General features: G+C 41.6%; 2 protein-coding genes across 2 annotated transcripts; one reads left to right on the top strand and one right to left on the bottom strand.

The window, feature by feature from the left end:
* The first annotated feature begins 355 nt into the window (after positions 1-355).
* Positions 356-12,806, top strand: gas6 (growth arrest-specific 6). The gene is made up of 15 exons (XM_028401915.1): positions 356-806; positions 1,028-1,188; positions 3,224-3,248; positions 3,329-3,391; positions 5,936-6,058; positions 6,956-7,075; positions 7,775-7,897; positions 8,854-8,975; positions 9,203-9,321; positions 9,444-9,633; positions 9,720-9,884; positions 9,984-10,152; positions 10,330-10,481; positions 10,553-10,754; positions 10,884-12,806. Exons 1-15 carry the CDS (start codon positions 728-730, stop codon positions 11,033-11,035), a joined length of 1,965 nt encoding a protein of 654 aa, XP_028257716.1. The 5' UTR covers positions 356-727; the 3' UTR covers positions 11,036-12,806.
* Positions 12,807-14,149: 1,343 nt separating this feature from the next.
* Positions 14,150-22,440, bottom strand: tmem255b (transmembrane protein 255B). The gene is made up of 9 exons (XM_028402419.1): positions 22,374-22,440; positions 22,075-22,217; positions 21,928-21,990; positions 16,982-17,071; positions 16,200-16,280; positions 15,798-15,883; positions 15,345-15,504; positions 14,727-14,873; positions 14,150-14,380 (listed from the first exon to the last, which is right to left on the bottom strand). Exons 1-9 carry the CDS (start codon positions 22,438-22,440, stop codon positions 14,150-14,152), a joined length of 1,068 nt encoding a protein of 355 aa, XP_028258220.1.
* Positions 22,441-23,398: the final 958 nt, after the last annotated feature.

Raw genomic sequence — 23,398 nt, 5'->3', positions numbered from 1 at the left:
GTAAATATATACGATACGTATGTATTATTCATTTAATTTTTTAATAAAATTAAGAATACTATATTTAATCATAAGTCCATCTATGCTATTGTCTTCTACTAAGGTTTTAAAAGCATGACGTTTGCTGTAATTAGTTTGGTTTATATTGTTTAAATAACACAAATACTTTAGTAAAACACCGTTACTTGAGTTATTACAAAGTATTTAGAGTACTTGCCCTTACGCACCCCTGCACCACCCAAAGCATGGTTACAGAATTGTGCACGCGCACACGCACGCACAGGAGGAGGAGGGAGGGATGAAGAGGTGTCTGCATCACTACAAACTCCTGCCTGCACTTCTCGGAGCTACTCCCCCTCCTCCTGAAGCAGGGTTGGCTTGCAGTCCGTCCCTCTCCGCAGACTGCCCGGTCCACGGAAGACTCCACACGACAAATTAAAGTACACACACACACATACAGAGAGAGAGAGAGTCAGGGACTGCAATGGGGACGAGCTGAGCCGCAGAGAGGAGAGAGAGAGAGAGAGAGGTCTGCCGCGCAATTTGACGTGTTGGTGAACGGTGAGCACGCGGCTGTTCAGCTCGCGACGTGACTTCTACCTCCGAGCCGTTAACGAGGGGGGAGCTACCTGAATACCTGCAGTGTTTCACACGGAGGGACGGGACACTACCACACGGGGCAGGAGAAAGTTTCTCAAGCTTGGCGCAAACACGCAGCGGCTCAACAATGCGGCTGACCCCGAACAAGTCCCTCTCATCGGCGGCAGCCCTGCTAATCCTGCTGGCTGTCCGCTGGTCCGACAGCAGTAAGTAAACAATCACATGCTAGCTGGCTAGCTTGCCTGCTAAGTCCCCTTTGACATTTGCCTAATGATGATAAACGTCTGTTATGCTTTTGACGCGGAGATATTTCGCAACCTTTCTCCGTAAGCCTGGATATTTCCAAACGTCAGAGTTTGTTTGACCTTCTCTCGTGCTCTTGTTGTAGGTGAATTCACTTTGCGTGTTTTTTACCCCCTCCCTGTAGTTTCATTGTCCCCCCAAGAGGCGAACCAGTTTCTGAGCAGACACAGGAGAGCAAATCAAGTTTTCGAGGAGACGAAGCAAGGGCACTTGGAGAGGGAGTGTGTGGAGGAAAAGTGTACCAAAGAAGAGGCCAGAGAAGTGTTTGAAAACGACCCGGAGACGGTGAGCATGTTGAAGGGCTCAAAAACAACACTCAAAAAGTTGTTGTTTTTTTTAGTCAAGGTTGTATGCAGCAAAGACACTGCAGTGCCACAAACTAAACTAAAACACTTACACAGTTAGACTTTAATATGTTTATGTGCTCTATTACTTATGGTTGTTTACATCATGTTCATATTGCCTGCAGATTGATTACTGTAAAATGACACCAGACTAATGAGTCATTGTCTGGGCTGCTGGTGTTCATGCTTCAATAAGCCCAGCCTACTGATAGCTGTCAGCACACATAATATTCCCATGTCAAGGACTTGGCCTTTTTGTTTGTTTCTGTGACAGATGTTGAGTCAGCATGACTAAGCTTTTGTTTATGAAATCCAGCGTGAAGACACCACTGTCCTTATTCTCCTTTCATACCTACATTCACAAATACACATGGATGTTTTGCATTTGTTAAAATTTGTTGCCAACACTGGGAGCATCTTCTCTCCTATCCTCATGATGGGTTGCCCATGCTTACTCTTACAAACAAATGCACACGAGTGACGTAAACAAAACCCCCGCTGAGTCTGATTGGTCTCTGTGGGAACTGATGTTGTTTGTCACTCGGAGACTGAACATAGGGTGAGAAATGTTTTATTAAATACAGCCATGAACATTGCTTCACTAATCTGTATACATGCACCCACCCACTTTTTTTTCCTATTGGACATTTAGCAATGAACAAATCCATCACACCGCGTGCGCTCAGGGACCTTTACTGCAGATTAGTTTCCATTCTGCGTTTCCAATGCACAGATCAGCCTTTCCATCCATGTGAATACATAAGCCTATTGAATATGTACTTTGTGTGCTAAATATTCTGACAAGCTTCAGAGCTATAAATAATCCAATGTGTCAGAAAACGTGGAACTGACAATGCAGACTTTTTAACTGACATCTGTGTGCTGTGTATGGCATATCTTTGTGAATCAACAGGTGTTTTCTGGCATTTCTGTGAGTCAGACAAGAGCTGTCTGAGCTGTTTTTCTTAGCATGATGTTGTGTTCTTTAATCAAGGCTCTTATTCTTAAAGAGGGAGTGAATGAAGCAATCAATGAGTCAGAAATTACTTGTAAGATTAGCCAAGTGGATAGAGACATGGAAGCTGATGGAGGACTGAGGCAGGATTAGATCAAAGTTGAGCTGGGTTCAGAGGAAAAGGTGATGTCAGGTGATGTTTGAATCAGCTAGATGTGAATTCCGGCCACTCAACAGCATGTGTGTGCTGGCAGTTTTCTAACCATGTCGTGCCACAAAGCTGCAGCCTCATTCATAGCTGCATTATTCATTCACATCTCTGACACTGCATTTTCTTCTGCTGCAGCTTTTTTGGTGCTGCAGGGGGAGAGAGAGAGAGAGACAAGACTGAAACTGGGTTTCTCCTGGGTTGTCATGATCCTTCTTGGCATCACACATGATTACACTAAGTTACTCTGATGTTGTCAGGTAACCTTTTAAGAGGGACTGATGCTGCTATGTTAGGGTCAATTTTCGCCTTATAACAAGACAGGTTTTTCTCTTTTATACTGCTGCATCTGGTAACCACTGCAGCATGTGTCTGTGCCTCCAGAGGCAGCCTTTTCATTGGCACAACTCCTTAAATTTTGACCTACATGTGTGGGAGTGTTGCAGCCAAAAGTTAGAACGGCTGATGCTACTGCTATCAGGAATGCAGAGAATTCTCAGGAAGCCCCTGGCAAAGGGCTGCACCCATAAGGCAGAGGAGAGAATACTGAGTAATCATATTACAGTCTGTGTCTACATATGACACACACACATACACAGACAACTGTACAAAGAAATGATTGCTTAAGCTTTACTTTTCTTTCACATTAGTGTAGAATTTAGCTTGAAAATGAAACCAAATCCTAGATTATGTGAAGTATCAACAGAAAGCCTTCTTATTATTTGTGAGTCTTTTATTTAGATTATCTTGTCCTGTTTAGATTTTTTGCATTTACTGCTACATAACCTTTCTGTTTTTTTTCCATCTCTGCAGGATTACTTCTATCCCAAGTATTTAGGTAAGTAATCATTCTCTCTAAAACCCTTCATCTCCTCCCACAAGAGTTGCCTTGATTATCTCTTCTTTTTAAATGTGCAGCCTGTATGGATAAGTTTGGAGATTCTGAAAAGAAGAAACAGGATCTGGTCACCTGTGTTCACAGTAAGTTTTATCTCTACACTGTCTTTGTTCTTCTTCTTTTAACCTTGTAATTATTGCTTCTTACATTCAGTTACAGGCACCTAGTTGGATTGCAGGGTTGTGCTGCATTGCAGTATTACTGCTCTGCCTCACACACAGTATTCTCTCTAAGGGAAAGAGAAAGAAAAGATGTGTTTAATTTCTTTAGCTCGAGTTTTTGCATCATGACACACCTACTTTAAGTAGTTTGCGTGAGCTATATCAGCGTGAGCCCAGGTATCTATGAGTAACATTGCAGCACTACAGTGATGCTGCACATTGGTGAATGAATGACACACCTTTTCAGTCGTCATATGCTCTCCCACTCGCTATCTGCATCAGCTTCATCGTGAGTTGGCTCAGTGGAGGTGTGACGTGAGGAAAAAAACGTCTGACGTTAGTGGAGCAAAAGGATTTCTGCTGCATCAGGATACAGGAGACCTACCCGGCTTTACTGCCATTGGCTGAAGAAACTCTGAGGGAGGTTTCCATGACTCAGCTGCAGCATCATGACATTTAAAGATACGGCAGTGCTTTTTCTCCAGCTGTCAGCATACCATCTCTTTCTCACGCTTCTCTCTTTATATCCGTCTCGCCTATCTGTCTCCTGCCGTAGTGCAGCAGTGGGTAGCAATGGTGTTTTAAAAGCAGATCCTAGCTTCCCACTAATCCCATTTAGAAAAATAAAACCTGTTACAAACATATAATGGAAAGATTTACCATAACCCAGTTTCATTCTAAGCAGAGCAGTCAGAGTTGTGTCTCCCATTCCTCCCTGCTTCCGTTCCTTTGGTCTGCAGTGCTTTGTGGATTGTGCAGCAAGGTGGATAAAAATAGATCACTGAAAACCTGTTCTCTAGCTGAATGTCGCATGAATTGTTGTTGCTGGATCCCACATAAACAGTTCAGCAATTTATTGCCTAAAATTAAATTTTCACTTGGTGCTGAGGTTCCACTGAAATCTTAAGCAGACAAAACAAATGAGGCAAATCATCACTCACTAGAGGCCTGACTAGGATTGGATTTATTTTATATCCACACCTTTTGCATAGTAAATGCTCTAATGCGCTCTAACACTAAGGGACATTTGAAGTTTTTTTAAGAAGGACATACTGTTGTCACATGCTTGTGCAGTTTAATTCATGGAGTCAGCACAAGTCTACACTGTAAGAGAAAGAGGGCAGTGATGACCTTTTGTTGTCACCCTACTGGGTGGGTAGGGTCTGGTGATGGAACAAATCTAGTGGCAATCAGCATCTGATTTTTCTAGGATTTTTATTTTTACCTTTTTTGAAAGTGGTAGGGGTGCTTATTTATTTTCTCCCTGCAGCTAATTAATGACAGTTAAGCCAGTTCCAGTGGCTGCTGTGCGATTTGTTCTGAATGGATTTGTTGATTCATAAAACTGAATAACTCCATCATTATTAATATTTAACCAACTGTTAAATCCTTTAGAGGCCAGATACAAAGAGTGGCCTTCATCCCATCAGTCTTTTCAGATTGTGTGAATTACCCACTGCATAAGGACTCTTTGCTCAGTGCCTATGTGGCCTGCAAATGTAGGTAGAATGACAGTAGCTGAATGGAAAGTTTTAACAGATAGTATCACCTAACCTACTTGGTGCTGACACTGCTTGGGCCTGATTAGCAGCAGATTTGGGACCTGTCAAGGGACAAACTGCCATTTCTTAGGATCCCAAGATATTTCTCCAGCACTCTGTAGACCTGGATGAGACTTTAAGCCACTACTTCCAACCAGAGATGAAAGCACAGTTTGTCACGAGTTGGAAAGATGAGGCAAGCCACAGAAAAAGAAGGCATCCGCTATGCTCCCTAACAGCTGGACATATTGTTCCTAAACTTTTTAATCACTCCTTGTACATGACACCCAGTAATACAGTTTACATCTAGTTCCCATGTACAGTTGGTTTTCATTGTCACAATGAAATACACAGTTCAGTTTCATAATTATGATTTTGTATCAGTATGTGAGTTGAAAGTTGTGCTTTGTGTTTTTTTGTGAACATATCTTTCTCAGGCTTCTCTCACTTTCTCAAGGCACTGTCCTTTTCTCTGTCTGTCTGAACTCCACCTAACATGCCCGGACTTGTCGAGAACTCCTGCTAGGAAAAGGAAACTGTATGAGGAGAGAAAAGATTTACACATTCTTACACAAGCTTGGCGTGAGAGAGAAAGAGAGAGAGACTGCTCAAGTGAAAATATTTGACAGAAAAATAAACAAAAGTAAAAGGACAGTTGAAGGTACATTCCCTCTTGCATCTTGAGAGCCAGGGGACAGGTATGGCAGGAAAGGCTGAATTAGGGAGGGCATCTCTGGAAGAGGAGCTTAGGCAGCATTAGGCTATTTATACTGAACTCCTGATATGCAGAACATAAGAGATGTCCTTCCTCTGTCTGGTTTACAGTTACACTCACTAAATGCATGTGATCTGTACAGATAGAGATTTAAAGAAAGAATAACACTTATTTCTTTGTCTCCCTTTTTGTTGTCTCTCACGCTTTAAGATATTCCAGACCAGTGCTCTCCTTCTCCCTGTAATCCCAGAGGTATGGTGCGCTGTGAAGACAAAAAGGGCGACTTCCTCTGTCACTGTTTTACAGGCTGGACAGGAGCCAGATGTGAAAAAGGTACCGTCATCATCACTATGGAAAGAGGGAGAAGTTATAGTTGGACACTGTGTGCTAGAACTCAACAGAGGTCGGATTTGTGCACTGTCATTCAGTGTCGCACGCAGCATCTATCAAAGATGTCATCTCTGTGACCTTGGCCAACTCAGGCCCTGTCCACTGACAGAAAGGCTAGCTTTGCATAAATTCCATTAGAAGTGTATGTCTTTAAATAATACTAAAGTTATGTCAGTGGTCAGTTTGAAGTAATTTGAAATTCTGCTATTATTACCATATGTCATCCATCTGCTGCTGGTTTTATTAATGATGTGTGAACAGTGTGTCAGGTCAGTATGAACTGCATATACGGGAACTGCAGTCACAGAGGCTACAACAGGATACCATGTCTCTTTAGAGGTCAAGGTTAATACTGTGTATAGACATGAGGAAATGTTCCTCTGGCTTCTGTACACCAGAAGAGAAATGAAAAAAATACAAAGGATGCATACATTACACTGTAAGGGAGAGAGGAACATGTTTCTCTGACTTATGGCACAGCCACCATTCCACACATTTCCACTGTGACTCATCCTGCTGCCACCTTGCTGTGAGAGGAAACCAAAACAGATTCAGTTTGTGTCGGACTGAGGCTTTTCCACTTGACAACCGCACTCCTCCTAAACACTCAGCTGCAACACTCAGCCGCAGTCACAGAGTGTATTACTTATTTGTAAGGCATTTAACAAAGTACAAATTCAAAAAGTGGGGACATCCCTAGTATCAGATTTTCAGGATTAAACTTTAAACAGCATTCAGCCTGATCTTGAATTATTGCAGGAAATATTAACACAACCTAACAGGACCTATGAGTGTTTTTATTCTGCATTTGTGTTAATGGTGTCTCTGTTGTATTTGCAGATGTCGATGAGTGCAGCAATAGAAATGGAGGGTGCGACCACGAGTGCAACAACACTATGGGTAGTTACCGCTGCTCCTGTCACCAAGGCTACATGTTGGTTAGTCGCCACACATGTAATGGTAAGCCACAAACCACAGACACACTTCATCCAGCAGCTGAAATCATGGCAGGACTATAACAGTATAGAACACTTTGTTTCAGTGTGTGCTTTAAACCTGTAGAAATTGATATTATCTGTGCACATAATGTTTTGTAACAGTCTGCAGATTCATGAGATTTGAGGTTGACAGGCAAAACCACCCCAAATTAAAACTATGATAACTGACAGAAGCTTATTTATACTGGCATGTGTTTAGATACTAGAGGGAGCTGTCTTGAAATTCGCCTGTGATTAATGTCTCCACAAAGAGTCTTTGGTGAAAATATTTTAAGTGTAAGAATGACGCAGTTTCAGTGAAGAGCTGTAACAAACAAGATGCTGTGTTAGTTATTTTGTCATACACTGTGATACAATAAGATTGTTAATGGAATTTAATGCTGCTTTTGGAAAATATGTAATATTATGTTTTTGACTTGATTTAGCAGCAGAATTGACTAGTGTCTCTGCTGTGGCTGGTTTTACTCCCTGCTAACTTAAATTAATTCAGTTTAGCTGTCTGATATTTCTTTCTGTCACATTTTTCACACACTAATGAGCAGAGGAACACATATTTTCAGATGTTTTGTCGTTCAGGATAAAGAGGTGATACCTGATGCTGCTTTATTTCATCCAACCTTGGACCTGTCCAGCTGAGCACATTTATTCTGTTTTCTTTCAGATGTGGATGAGTGTGAGGACCCCAGTGTATGTGGAACAGCACAATGTGAGAATGTTGAAGGCAGCTACAATTGCCTGTGTGATGTTGGCTACGTCTACGACAACGAAACCAAGAGCTGTGTCGGTAAGTACATATTGCTGCACATAATGATAGAAAGGAGCACACATAGTTTCATGAGATCTGACTGAGGAGCAGCTTCAGCCTCAGCAGGATTTGATGCAGCTGCGTTTTGGGGTCAAGAAAGGAATGCAAAGACATTTGGTGAAAATCTGTATAAGTAGGTAACAGGTCACTGTTGTCCAGTCTGTCTCCAAGCTTTAAGAAGTGGCAAAATAGAGAAAACACATAATACATAATGCTGGTGGCCTTGTGAATCCATATTTTTTCACAATGGAGGAGGTTGAGCTAAAATGCAGTAGTTGGATTTTACAAAAAGGTATAACCTAATGCATCAGGGGAGTATGTGTTTCAACCAGCTTAAGCACACCAAATCAGTATTTACACAGTGAATGATAAGTAACATTGCAGCTCATTGCCTGGATCAACAGCTCAGATAATCTGACTTTATTTACTGTGTATCAAACATGTTTTGTGTGAAGAATTTTATACTAAAATAAGCATCAAGTGGTCTGGTGTTTCATATGACAAAAATAACCACAACACAGATCTGTTGGAAACCACATGGAAAATATTTCTCAGACTTCAACTTTGCTTTACAGTGGAAACCAGACTTTTCATAACCTCAGTGCACCTCCTCAGAGATTTAACATTTATTATAGCCAGTCTCCTCATGGCCATGTAAGGTTATATATGGAGAAGGAAGATACCACCCAGTCAACGCCAAAGACCACTTGACTCAAGTGTTGTTTGCATTCCCTGATATCTTGATGGGGGAAAGGTATCTGATAGGTTTCATGCATGCTTGGGGAACTTTTATCCTTGAGAGTTCATGTTATGACTGTAATTCTACCGCTGATGTGACTTTGATAATTTTGCTGTCTGGCTCTCTGTAATCCTTCGTTCCCTAATCATCATGTTGTGCTTTTTAATTTCTTCCAACCTGATCTGGCACTTGTCAGATGTTGATGAGTGTGAGGCGGATGTTTGTGCAGAGGAGTGTCTGAACACTCCAGGGAGTTTCCGTTGCTTCTGTGATGGTCGTCAGGGCACGAAGCTTGCGCAAGACCTCAAGAGCTGTAAGGTGAAAGACAATAACTTTTGCATACCAACAACAACAACGCATTTCAAGTTTTCACTTTTTGTTGTTCAGTTTTTCCAAGCCGTGGTATTGTATTGAAAGTTTTCCTCTCATTATAAAGCTGAAAATACTGATTTAATACTGTTTTTCTTTCTATACTTTAACATTTTTATCTTTCCATACTTAATAATGGGGCGACTTGATTTACACCCATGTGTTTTCTTTGTCAGCCTATAACTCCCTGCCTGTCACCTTCCCTAAAGAGGAACTCTCGCTCTCTTTACCTGGGGCGAATGTTTAGTGGTGTTCCAGTGGTGAGGCTGCGTTTCCGCCGCAGGGTTCAAACTGGGTGAGGCCAAAAAAAAAAGTACTCTTTATAAGTAGTAAGCTTTTATTCATTCTGAAGGGATGTTCAAACTTACATTTATTTTTAAACTAAACTTCCATCTCCTTCACTATCGGTCTTTGCAGCTTTTCAGCAGAGTTTGACTTCCGAACTTATGATCAAGAGGGGGTCATCTTCTTTGCTGGAGGACACCTAAACAGCTCCTGGATTGTGCTGGCAATGCACCATGGGAAGCTAGAGCTGCAGCTGAAATATGGCGCAGTCAGCAGGGTGACCAGCAGTGGGCCTATTGTCAACGACGGCCAGTGGAGAAAGGTTGGTGGTTTCTGTGAGCTGTAATACATTGTCTGCGTTAGCTTTATTAGATCAAACACTTCTGAAATGTCCCCCTTTTGTCTCAGATCTCAGTGGAGGAGCAGGGGCGAAGTCTCGTGATCAAGATCGACAGGGAAGCTGTCATGAAAATTGCAGTAAACGGTGATCTGTTCACTCTAAAGAAGGGCATGCATGAACTCAACCTCACTGTAGGAGGAGTCCCTTTCAAAGAGGACGGCCTCATCAATCAGGTGTTTGTTTGTATGTGCTTGTGTGTTTTCTTGAATGTACACTAAAAGTAGACGATCTTTACACATTTCTCAACTATAAATGCTTTTTTTAATATGCAGGTAAACCCGCGTTTGGACGGCTGCATGAAGGACTGGCGCTGGCTGACGGGTGAGGACACCTCCATACAGGAAACCATTCGGTCCAACGACAACATGCAGTGCTTCAGCACCGAGGATCCGGGGGCGTTTTACCCTGGCACAGGCTTCGCTCTCTTCAACATCAGCTATGGTACATTGTGTTTGTGTGTGTGGTGGTCTTGCATAACAGCCTAATTGCTCCTTCTTAAAGCACTTAGTCAAAGGTAAATTTGTTTGGATGACTGAGAGACTGTTTTCATCATTGTACACATAGTTTGTTATCACCTTGTTTGTTGATTAAGTTCATGAACTGCTGTTCTCCCTGTAGCCCCCGCTTCAGAATCACAGAATCTGACCGTCAAGTTGACTTTGCGTCCACTTTCTGCCATCGGAGTGCTGTTTGCACTTGTTCACCAAGAAACAGTCCCTCTCTCCATCGCTCTGGCTGACTATCATCCCACAACTGAGGAGTGGCGAGACGTGAGTAACTGACAGCTCTAACTGTGCTTGTTTTAAAAAGATTGGAGCGCTGACCCTCTTTGTGTCTTCAGTTTGTTCTGGTAACTGTAGGGGATGTCATCATTGCTAGCTCTCCTGCACCCTTGTGTGATGGTGAGGGTCATGAAATCCACGTGACAATCTCAGGGAACCAGACCCTCCTGCTGATCGACGGCCAGTCAGGACGAAGTGAAGATGCAGAAATTCCCACTGACCTACTGTCGCAGTCCAGCACCTTTATAGGAGGCCTGCCTGGTGAGTACACACATTTGTATCTTATTCTGTGAACTAATGGTTCACTAATTATCATTGTACATGCATACTAGGTGATAACGTACTGTTCCTCTTACCTTCTGACTCAAATGTTGTCATCTCTGCCCTCAGATGTTTCTCTTGCGTCCACTCTGGTGTCAGCACCCTACAGTGGCTGCATGGAGGTCAGTGTAAATGGACAGTCTCTAGACCTGGACCAGGCCATCCACAAACACAACGACATTCGGTCACACTCCTGCCCCCTGCTGGATTCCCATCAGTGACCATCACTTTAGTCTGCCAAAACCTTAATAAAAATTCATAAGCAGTTCACTGAGGCAATGGGGGGGATGGTGTCCAATAAATTTAGAAACGCTAATATTGGGAAGACATTTTTAAATTGGAACATGGAACACTGGACCAGGATCCAACCTTTGTACTTAACACTGTGACGACACTGCTGCCTAAAGGTATTTGCAGGGAATTTCACAGTGGTTTCAGTATTATATTATTCAGCCCACATCCCCTGTTCTAAGATATGGGAATACATGCAACATTGCCTCAAGAACTGCCCATATTTCACAGCCTTGTAAGCCCACAAGAACACACAGGGCCTTATCCGGATCAATTCTAAATGGTTGGTCTTGGGTCAGCCTGCTTTGTCTGGCATCCCATGCTTAAATGGACTGGAAGTTTGTAGGCAGAGTGACTACCCTGTGGTCATATTGCTTGCATCCATTTCAGCTAAATGTCCACATTCACAAAGCTTGAAAATAATCAAGTGCTAATGTAGACTCCAAAATGGGGACCAGATAAATAGTCTTACATCAGCTGCCCTACTCAGAGAAAATGTGTCAACAGGTGCTCAGACCTTCATGACTGTTTGGTGCATAATAACTTGGGGATTTGCCTCTATAACACTGAATCCCTGGCATCACCACATCATGGAGGTATTAGGCACAACTTTGTGTTCTGTAGAAAATCTTGCACATGGTTGCAGGTATAAATGGACTGCAGTGTACAAAGCCATTTTAATGATTTCCTCTCGACCAGAGGAGCACTCCATATCTGCCTGCAACCTTTAAAAAATCAACCATGTGCCTACAAAAGAACAACCAACCCAAACTTGTCGACAGCTTCTTCTCTAAACAGGTGAATCATTTCACAAAGTACTGTAACAACTCAACAAAACAACACTTACCCCAATCAGTGCAGTTAATGCATTCCCACCCGTGCATTTTGGAATGTTACAAACCCAAAACTTCATCACAAATAGCCCCTTCTTTTCCTCAGAATCACTATCACAGTTATACCTGTTATACCTGCCATTTACCAACCTGAGGTCAATAGATTAGCCACAGAAGCACAGAGAGAACAGGAAGGGGCCCCTCTCCACGGAGGAGAGAGAGCACTGCATCGATCGCACCACAAAAGCTACTGAGAATAAAGAGTGCGCTGTAATATAATGAGTATGTAAATAATGTGACTGTATAATGCTTTATAAAAGACAGAGAGCAAACACTACCTACAGTACGTTCCGTGGGGTTTTCTGCACACTTATGTTGATCCCAAAGTTACACAGTTTGATCTAAAGTATGAAAAATTGGAGTCTTTTATTGGAAAGGTATGACTGTGAGCGCAATAGCCTGGGAACAAAGTAGCATCACTCTTTTAGGGACTGATTTTATTTTCTAGGTGCTAAGCAAATCAAAACACCACAAAAACAAAGAATGTCAGAGGAGCATTGTGATTGAGAATGCCAAAAGGGCTCCAATGTTATTTTACTTTCCTTTGTATCATTTTAGTTTTCTGATGAATGAATGCCAGAATATAGAGCTTGACCTGTTATTGTTTTTTTTATCATAAGTGTTGTATCTTGAACTTCTCTTTTTAGTTTTTATTTTTCACTTTGACTGCCAGTATGTGTACAATGCTGAGAGGAGTCTGCCTTTTAAGTTTTAACTTCCCTCAACAGTGAAAATCCTATTTAAAAAAAAAATAAAAAATAAAAGCAGCTGTATGAACATCATAGAGTAAAACTGTATTTTCAAAACAGTTCATGCTTATTGTGTGGTTCTGTCAACATTTAGCTTTTTGTGATCCACATCAAGCTCAAACAGCTTGTTCAGGTGTGATCAGTTAGTGCTGAGGTGACTCTGCTGTGCTGCACCTTCCCGACCCGAGGATCTCAGTGTTGTGTGTACAGTGTATGTAACTGTGGGCAGAGTGGCCTCAAGTGGCAGCGAGGGGATAAACATGGTTTAACAGCAGCATGGTGTAATGTCAGCTGGTGATCCCAGACAAAACAAAGCAGGGACAGAGTGTGAATTAAGTTTATTGCTTGGGATTAAACAAGATTATTTTAATTCTTCTTTCAAAAGTCATTGTATCTCACTTTAAGTTGACACATTACCATGAAAACACTTGGTAATAGAAGTAACAGTAGTACTGGTTGTACTTGCGATGATTTTTAAAGGAAAGGTTCAACAATTTCTTTGGAAAGTGTGCTCATTTGTTTGTGTGTTATCTGTGTAGAGACTGCCATAAAAAAGGGAAACCTTTAACTCTGTCTAAGGCTGCTGGTAGGCAGTTTCCTTCATCGTCAGCAATCGCACATTTTCCAAAATGTTGAACTCCTCCTTTAAACGTGAGATTGTTGGTAAAGCCCTTGCTCCACCTGTTTGAACATAATTATACTTCCAGGTTCCAGTTTAACACGTGAAGTACTTCATAGCAGCAGCTACTGAATCCTGTGTCACAGCAAGTAACTTCATCATTATACAGACAGTGTATTGACAGTAAAGTGCACATTATATGATTCACACAAAGCAACATGAGCATCTTTTAGTCTCTTAATTTTACATCACAAAAAAGCCCTTTTAATTGCATGTACAGTAGTGAGACAAAACACAGGAAGACCTCCAGTTTACACAGAAATAACTACCAGATCACAATCAGGTGGACAACAATGCACTTCTTGTATGGATTATGTTGACAACTGAAGTTCAGCTTCAGGCTTAAAGGAAGAGTTCCAGCCTATTCACTTCATTGTTCTTGACTTTAATTAGTTTTAGATGTGCTGGTAGGTTGACAGGGGGAGCCATGCTAGCTGTTTACCCCTGTTTAGGCTATGCTAAGCTAACCAACTACTGCTTCATCTGGTTTCTCGCTACAATAAAGTGAAGCATGTTTCCTCCAATAATATACAAGAAATAAAGTGTCTATATGATCACACTACATAACTATGAATCTGTTTACAGGTTAAAACCCTTGAAAACATTTAAATCTGTAGATGTGAATCTCACATGTTTTCTTTCTATGAAATGTTTTGTGCTATGATCAGTCTGACCAGGCAAAGACATTATTCTCCAACACTCCCTGCACTTCTGTGTGAGGGCTCAGCAGGCGTAAGGTGGAGGTTTCTCAAAAGCGCTGTAGGAGGATCCATAGAGGACAGGAGCGTTGGGGGTCAGCATGTAGCCTCCTGGGTCTTGGGTGGCTCCCTCGGGCTGTGGCTGGCTGGGAAGCTGAGATGGCTGCTGGCACTCATCGGACAGGCAGGAGGTGGAAGCAGGGCCTCCTTCTGATATATTCTGGGGAGGAGCAGGTGCCTGGAAGTTGTTGTTGTGCTGTGGGAGAAGAGGAGAAGAGACGGGGAGTGGTAGGTTGCTGTGGTATGTAGGCACCCTGCCAAAGATTCCTGTAATACTTCCTGATATTTTTATGTGACATGTGTTTTTCATTTTTCTCCCTCTCACTGTAGTAGCAGGTATAATGATTAATGTTAGCATGTTAACAGTTACTCATAAATCTTTCTGAAGTATAAAAAACATCTCAGTATTGTGGATACCTTCTTCCATTTAGTTATAATCAACACCAGAGCCCTGACACCGAAGCATCTGTTTTACATATGTTTTCACAGTTTGCACCTGCTCTCTTGAATTCTTAGTTTCATTTTGTTCTTGGCTGCTGTACCTGCATGGGCATGGGGTAGTTGGGGTAGGCGGGGAGAGCCTGTCCCAAAGGACAGAAGCCGGTGTAGGTGAGCAAATGCTGGGTTGGATTGTACAGGATGTGAGGAGGTGGCGCTGGGCTAGCGGCTATCTGAGGGGACGGCTTCTGCTGCAGGAAACAGTAGGAATGCTTGAAACATAATGTAATTATCAAGACGAGAGTTGAATTTAAAAAAAAAAATAAAGTCAGAATATTAACTCTAAAGTTGGAATTTTACAAAAGTTTACAGAACAATGTCATAATATTTTACGAGAATAAAGTCGGAATTTTACAAGACTAAAGTTTAAGCATGGCGACATCACAATTTTATGAGAATAGAAAAAAATAACAACATCTGTGTTCTGTTAAAGTTACAGTTTGGTCAATAGAGCCTTTGAAAATTAAGTCATAATTTTATTACAAATAAACTTGTAATATTTTAAAGAATAAGGTTGTGTTTTTTTAGGGATAATGTCCTGATGTTCTGAGGAAATTAGAATTCTGTGAGATGTTTTAATTTTTCTAAACAAAAGCTCAGGAACTTCAGGGCTAAAACTGATGTTCAAAGTTGTTCAAAGCTGTAGGCACCTTTAAACTTACCATGTCCTTGTAGGCTCCCAGGATGGCTGCATTGAGGATGCCAAGGAACATGGCGATAACATTGAGCACAACCGAGGCCCAGAGCATACGGTACAGATGGGTAACATCCCAGCAGCTGCTGACCCCGGTGAACTCGTAGTACTCTGTGTGGTAATCTAGGCTGGAAGAGGAGGAGCAGCACAGCACAGGCGTGAGCTGGTATGGACTTGTGGTTTATGATTTTAACTGCTAGAAATTAAAAATCATGCAACAACATGTTTGACTTGGCAGGTGGAATAATAACCGCTACCTGTCACAAAAAATAGAAACATTTTGGAAAGCTCTTCATCTGTGGTGGATAACCTCCCCCCCTTCCCACACACAATGATCACAAAATGATGCTCTAAATCCAGCTTATTGTTCACATATTCACATGTGCAGCTCGATGTTGCTCAGGTCCACGCAGCGTCTCACCTCTCACAGTTGTACAGATGGCAGCAGTAGCAGGTGTTGCTCCTCAGTTTCAGTTTGCATGTCTTCTCGAATGAACGACATGCCACCTGCAGAGGTTTAAAAGCATCATTTAAAATAAAACAACAGCCAGTAACACATGAAACTGGATTATTATATTGTTCACAGGAAATCTATGCAATTTAACTAACTTTGACCACTAGAGGGCACTAAACACTTTCAAGAAAGAACTGTTGCAACGTGGTCTCCTTATGTGCTCATAGAGACAGATATATTAAAGGGACAGTTCACCCTAAAATCAAATATAGAATTTTCTGCCTTCTCCTCGATACAATGACATTAGCTAGCACATGGAGAAGATGAAAGTTTAAAAAAAAATCAGATTTTTGGTGTATATTTTATCACCTCAGTGTAGTAGCTGTCGTAAGCATAGCCCAATCCACTGGTGTAAAATGCACACATGTCCTCCTGCAAGGGCCGTATATCCTGAAACAGAAACAATTTATATAGTATGTCTGTGATAGAGTAAATTACATATGTGTGGATGTGAAGTCTGGCATCAGTCCACCCTCCTCCACCTTCTTTGAGTCACTGCAGCAGTGAAGGTTTACAACGTGTATCTGCTCAGAACTGTCCGCAGCCCCGGACCACAAAGCCCACCTCATTAAACCTCCCTGAACTTTATGCAATATGTGCAATAAATATGACTTTTATTGTCCTGGGGGTGCAAAATAAATATGATCTGCACAAGTTTAATAGCACTGTGGATCGATATCCAGGACTTGGTAGAGGTTTTTAAAGTCTTACAGGGACATTTAGGCATTTCATATCTCTGCAAAAAAAGCATCAATGGCCTTGTTTGACCCTTGCTATTTTTCATTTATTCACACATAAATTAAGTAAGTGTAAAGTACAGTAAATTTGTTTATTTTCTCTTTCTGAGACACATCCAATCAGCCGTGCTGAGCTGAAAGATCCCTCATGTGACCCAGTGGCTATCTGCAGGTCGAACACTGAGATTAGTTCTGATCAGCCTGCATCTGCACAACATCTGATCTAACCAGCAATCCTGACCTGTGTTTCTGCAGTGACACCTTCTGTCAACCTCAACATGTTTGATTAGATGTGTTCTGTGAATGGATGACAGTGTACGACATGTTTCTGTGTGTTCAGCCTTGGATACTTACAATATACTCTGAAGCGATGATGCCATCCACAATGGCACAGAAAAAGGACGTGATGACTCCAAAGCTGATGAAGACTATCGACGCCACAAGCTTAAAGAGAAGAAGAGAGAAAAGAGAAGGTAAAAAAAGTTTATATTTCAAGGGTCCTGAAGCTGTACGTTTTTTCATTAAGCAGGACTTTGCTCTATATAACATTAAAATCAGGATTTGATGATAAACTTCACACACAGTGTATCTCTGCTCTTGTTTGTCCTGATTGGTCATCTGCAGCGTCCGGCTGCAGGACGATAAAGGAAATGTACGACTTCAAGCGGTGCCAACACTAAAGAGGTTTGTGTCTGATTTACAGGCAAAGAAGCGACATACAGAACAGAAGGACGGCCTGCTGTAGCAGTAAGGTCAATCTAATTTCCTCTACTCTTTCTCTCTCTCTCTCTCTCTCTCTCACACACACACACACACACACACACTGTTATCTGCTCTGATCAATGATCAATAACCTCACGTTTGTACTGCATGAGTTGGCACGCTCCTGCCTCTTCTTTACAGTTTCTACTGTCAGGCATTTTGTGACATCACACAGCCCAGCAGACCCAGCTGGCCGATCACAGATGTCTGATCATAAACTTTATCACTGAGCATCTGCTGGTTCCATCGCTCCTCTAAGACTAAAAAATAAAATGAAACATGAACTTTTCTTTTTATATAGCAGTCTGTATGTACACCTCTTCCACTCAAAAAGACCTTTAATCAATAAGAAATCCTAAATTATTTTTTCCCTTATTCATAGTGTTTAAGTGAAAACATCTGTAGGTTTTCTGTATCCTAAAACAAGAAGGGAAGGAACATCCCTTAAATCGATACCTCGTTTTTATGCCAACATTTCTGTCCATACAAAGCCTAAAGGATAGGTCCACTGTCTAATTTAACTAAACACAAGTCTACACCAAGTGAGTCCACAATATATAAACTTTATACGAGCTGTGAAGATGTTGAAAATGAACTTTCAGAGCCAGGCTGAGGAGATGGGCTTTTTTTTTCTGGGTGGGTTTTATCTGCCACTCGTCCAGACTCTCCACTTCATTAGCGGTCTAAATGACTCTGCTTTTATGGGCTGCAAGTGGGAGATGAGGCCAGTAGCCGAGACAATAGAGCCTGACAAGTGCACTACTTCACATTACCATAGCACCAGCTGCTGGCACATAAAGCATCCACAGCACCCAAACCTGTCCTTATCCTTGGGAATCTAGTACTGTACACACACACACACACACACACACACACACAAACAAAATATACATTCTTTACATATATACGTAGTAAAACCTTTTAACAGAATTTCAAATGAGCAAATTAGCACATTTACTTTGTAACTGCCTAATATTTTTGTCAGTCAGTGTCTCTGTTCAAATGGTGAATTTTAATGTAATGTTTGTTTTACCTCTCTTCGGTCCCCACCATCCCAATATCTTCACTATGTTCTGCTGAGACAGTTGTGTGTATTTGGTTTTTGTAGAGCTTAGTCAGCTGTGACATGAGGTCATCCTGTTTGAGTTTATTATTATATTTAATAATATCTGACTTTTAAGTTTGAACTATATTTGATATATATGTACATATAGATGGATGTTTCTGTTTTTGAGTGGTGCAGTTTCCCTCCTTGTTGATGCCTGGTTGTCTTCACCTGCGTCTCGTTAACCCTTGGGTTCCTTTTGTCAGTTTGTCTTTGTTCCTGTTGCCACTCTGCATTGGTCCCATGTGTGTTGTTTTAGCGTTTGCTTTTTTTCTCAGCTTTATTCATTCAAGCTCACGTTTTTGTTTAATTTATCTTTTCTTTTAGAATTGATCATTATTTATCTTCTTGTTTCGTCTGTGTTTGGCTCCACCTTTACATTGAATTTTAACAATCTTACAGTTTAGGTGGAGGTCCTGAATTCTTACTCTGAATACTACAAAGACAAAGAAACGCGTGACACAAGTTTAGGAGAACTAAAGACGGTAGTGTGAAGTGATAAAGACGCCAGGAGGAGTTTTATAGCTTCAGTAAAGATACCTATCAAGTTATGTAACTAAAGTCGCTGACCACTGCAAGGTCCATTTGCTCAGCGGTCGACTGTCCAATCATGACCACACCTGGACACACTGCTAATAAGAAGTGATCGCCCCAGGGCCTGCTGGGTAAAATACAGCCCTTTAAAGGTTCACTGTTCTGCTCTGTGAAGCTGCAAGGTGACCATGAGATAAAGACAGTAACTACAGCAGAGGCTACATGAAGCAGTTAGAAACCTGACAGGATATGAGAGCAGTGAAGCTTGTTATCAGAGCAGCACCCTGAGAGCAGATACAACGGGAGCTTTTTCCTTTTTTCCACCTTTTACAGGCAGAATTTTATGCTCCACGATCCTTTTAACAGATGAAATGAAACCTGTCATTAAGATTTGTAACGCTTTACTCAACAACTACCAGTGAAACGTGTGACATTAAACACTGGAATCTAGAGAAACTCTGTGATGTGAGTCCAGTCTAATGAACCGGGATCGCATCCTGTTTCATGCCAGCAGGTTTTCTACGATGGTTTTTACATTATAGGGATTTCATTACACTGTTGAGTGAGATATTGATTCAGCTGGGAAAAAATGAAAAAAAAATTATTATAGGCTTTTTCAGGACAATATTTATTTGAGATAAACCGCAATCAACCTCCAAGTGGTGCATCAAAGAATAAAAACATTAAAGTTAAAATGTGAATAATAATTCATCTTTTTGTTTCCTATTGCCTCTGTTATTATCTTTATAATTAAGATTACTTTAAAAAACATTTTAATTGCTTCATTTTCTTGAGCTTTGGCAGCAGCAGATGAACTTGTCACTTCTCTTGACTGTTTACAGTTCAAACCACATCAAACCATCCATCTGCTGCTTTATAAGGTCACAGGACCAAATGGGTTGAGCGATCCAGGAAGCGACAGAAGCTCTGGAGCTCTCAGGTGTCCGGGCCATTGTGTGGTACGGCTAGTTGTTCTTTAATGAGCGGCTTTGCTCTGCCAGTCAGCTCTCGTGTTACAGTGCGAGCCTCAGACGCAGGAGGGAAGAGGACACCTGTGTCAGAGCGCCCAACGTGCCTTATGGAAGACACTGTAGACCGGTGGCAGCAATCAGAACGTTAAAGTTTAATGATGCCAGGAAGTTTACTGTGTCTGTTCACACATATAAGGACACACACGAACGAAAAACTAATAAAACCAACAAAAAGCATAGCAAACATTCAACTTAATGAAATAAACCTGTTGTCATCTTTGGAGGGCGCAGCCTTGTAGAGCAGATCAGACACTGTACACTGCAGCAGTGTGATCTGAACAGGCACATAACACCTCGGACACCCCATGAAAAATTCACAACACACACTCACTGTCACGCTGACAGGTAGAGAGGACACACATCCATCCATCTTTCAGCTTTTGTTAATACACTATAAGGAATGATTTTCAGTAACACTGCAGCCTTCTTAGTGGATGAGACTTGTAGCCAATTTATATTTAATTTAAACTATAAAAGGGCAGACATTTTTTTAGGTGTAATGTAAAAAGCTTGTAAGGAGACGATAAATTAATGTTTGGAAGGAGAAGAACCTCAGCTCTTTATGTAATTAAATTACAGTAATAATACTTTCTGGTGATTTTCCTTTACATTGAGATAAAATAAAATCTTGTGACAAGGGATTCCGTGCCTTCAAAGAAGAAGAAAAATTGCACTGTTGTGTATTCTCTATTGGTCAAATTGTGTTGGACACAATAAGGACGAAGTCAGAGGTGATAAACAAGGATTTCCAGTCCGCTGAGGTTTCTGTGTCAGCGGTGTACTGTTCAGAATAAGGAGAAGTCTCACACTGGGTTTCGTGTAGTGAGAATGTGATCCTTACTACTTAAATGACACAGAAGCTTCTCAATGCCGCTTGTCTTCACTGCATTTGTTGCCCACTTGACTATAGTCACAAGCTTCAGACTGATTGGAGGTCAGCTCTGTCTGCAGTGCAGACGTGCAGTCCTCTAGAAGCGTGGATTTTACGTACATATTCAGTCCACCTGTAGGTGCCTCTCCTACGAATTGGTAATAACACAGAGCACAGAGATGTATGGTACTTTGATGACATTATACCTGTGATCCTGACTGGAATAAAGCCCTGTCAGCACCTGACCGATGCTAATGCAATTCCCCCCTCTTGTCATTGAAGTCCTGTGACAAATGCATTCACTTCCCGTGACCGCAGATCCAGTCACGTACACTGACCCGGGCACAGGGGTCAAAAACACATTACATCACCATAAAGTAATCAGATTTGCTTTCTATCTCATAAAAGAGCGATTTCCTGTAAAACAGTTTGGTAAATTTGCAAAGTCGATAACATAACCCTCTGTTTTATAGTGTGTATATAGATTGATATGTCCCATTTTCCAGGAACAATGACTCAAAAAGCTGACTGAAGTCACCTTGAAAAAGAACAGGAGGCTGCAGTGTCAATGCAACATGGCTCAGTTTGAGTCCATGTTGTAGACATAAGGATAAAAACGTACGGTTCCACAGTGAATTATTAAACACAGACAGCTGAATAAATCATGTGGCGTTGAGGGCATGTGACTCACAATGAAGACAAGAAATGTTATTAACATGAGCAATATCAATCAATAAATCTAAATTAACACATTCAAAGTTATTGTCTTGTAGTTATCCATTCTCTGTTATTGTGCCTCCATGTTTCCATGGTAACCAAAGACTGGACAATTTACAAGCTCACCACTAGATGTCACTAAATGTTATGCATTGGTTCTTTAAGTCATAGCTGTCGTCTCTCTTTTAATTACTGTCTTTGAAAGTCCTAATGTGTAAATATATGAATGTGTGTGTGTGTGGGGGGGTCCATGTGTAGTCATGTTGAAGCACAGACTCACCATTGATTTACGGTTTTCCACCAAGTGGATGCCGACAATACCCAGAAATGCTCCAAAACTGAGCTGGAAGACAAAAAGAACATTTTTTTTTTAGCTGAGGAGTCCATTTTTAAAAAAATATTTTAGGACTGTGCATGCGTCACTCACGGTGATGCCAGCATAATGTCCAGCAACAGGCACATTGTCAGTACGAGTGGCTGCAGTCAGACCCACAACCAGCACCACCACAGCCAGAGCCAGCAGAGAGACAGTCAGCCACAGAGCCGTCCTCCTCCGACGCAGATACTCAACTGAATGTGAGGAAGAAACAGCCTCTTTACATTCAGGATGATCCTGGAGTATGTTATGGCCATAAGCTCCACTCACAAAACACAAAGACTGTGAAATCATTCAGAGAAATAATCTAGTCTAGCTTCTACTTTAAAAGACTGCTTTAAGAGTTGTACCTGTTGGATCCAGTATTTCTGTGGCTGTGGTTGGTTGAGCTGTCTGAGGAGTTTCAGGCTGCTGCATGTTGACTCCGTCAGGAAGAATTTAATCTCAGAAACAAGAACGTAGACCCGGTGGATGAACAGTGGCAGTTTCTGTCCCAGTAGATTTAAAACACAGTCTTCATCCTCTAAGGGGCGATCCAGTGATGAGTTGAGAGTGGCCTTCTTTTTATGATCCACACATTGGGCTCATAAACAGGAGAATTATCCCACATACATCTGTACCAGAGCTGATACTCTCTGAGCTCAGCAGGGTTTAAGTTACCTGAAGCCTAAAAGAGAGAGAGAGAGGAAGAGAGAGAGAGAGAGAGAGAGAGAGACCAATCAGCTCTCTGTATTCACCTCAGAAAAAATATTATCTAACACAACTGCAGAAGTTTACAACTTCATTTAACAACACAGAGTATGTGTAAACACTGTGTTTTATACAGAAAATAGTGGGCACAATGAATTTCTGTTGACTTTTAATAAGTGCAGGCTGTTGGGTGCTTGAGTGGTGATGATGCTGCAGAGGTTATCTGGAAGAAAAAATGTGATTATAGTGCCCCCTACAGGCTATTAGTGGAAATACGTTTCCTTTTTTCATGTTGCTCCTTCAGTTTTTACGTGTTCTATTCCTCTCTCTATTGCTCTCTCTGTCTCCAGATCTGCATACTGACCTGCAGTCCGGCCCTCTGACTGACTACACTACAGGTGCTCTCCAGAGCCTGCATCGGTGCAGTTTGTAGCTGCATTGTTGCTTGCTTGAAAACGTGACTTACAGTTGATGATGAATGGCATGCTAAAGCTAGCCCCAAGATGCTACTTAATTCAAGTCAAGTCAGGCCAATGAGCCTGAAGGCAGACAGAGAAGCTCATTGGATCAGAGCAGTGATGACACACTGAGGTGACTTTGATAGCAGAGAGCTTCCTATTGTCCACAGTGAACCAACACAACCGTGCAAATACGCAAAATGCAAGAACAGTATTTCCTCCTAGTT

Source organism: Parambassis ranga, chromosome 3 (genome assembly GCF_900634625.1).
Source record: "Parambassis ranga chromosome 3, fParRan2.1, whole genome shotgun sequence".
NCBI classification, from domain to species: Eukaryota; Metazoa; Chordata; class Actinopteri; family Ambassidae; genus Parambassis; species Parambassis ranga.
This window is presented reverse-complemented; position numbering and strand designations above follow the sequence as displayed.

What these genes read in the sequence shown, in the direction of transcription:
- gas6 (XM_028401915.1), top strand. Translation starts at nt 728, where the DNA reads ATGCGGCTGACCCCGAACAAGTCCCTCTCATCGGCGGCAGCCCTGCTA. An exon ending in AGGAGCCAGATGTGAAAAAG is followed by an intron (nt 6,059 to 6,955) that starts GTACCGTCATCA and finishes TTGTATTTGCAG; the next exon opens with ATGTCGATGAGTGCAGCAAT. An exon ending in CAACTGAGGAGTGGCGAGAC is followed by an intron (nt 10,482 to 10,552) that starts GTGAGTAACTGA and finishes TTGTGTCTTCAG; the next exon opens with TTTGTTCTGGTAACTGTAGG.
- tmem255b (XM_028402419.1), bottom strand. Translation starts at nt 22,440, where the DNA reads ATGCAGCAGCCTGAAACTCCTCAGACAGCTCAACCAACCACAGCCACA. An exon ending in AGAAATACTGGATCCAACAG is followed by an intron (nt 22,218 to 22,373) that starts GTACAACTCTTA and finishes CCTCACATTCAG; the next exon opens with TTGAGTATCTGCGTCGGAGG. An exon ending in TGGGAGCCTACAAGGACATG is followed by an intron (nt 14,874 to 15,344) that starts GTAAGTTTAAAG and finishes TGTTTCCTGCAG; the next exon opens with CAGAAGCCGTCCCCTCAGAT.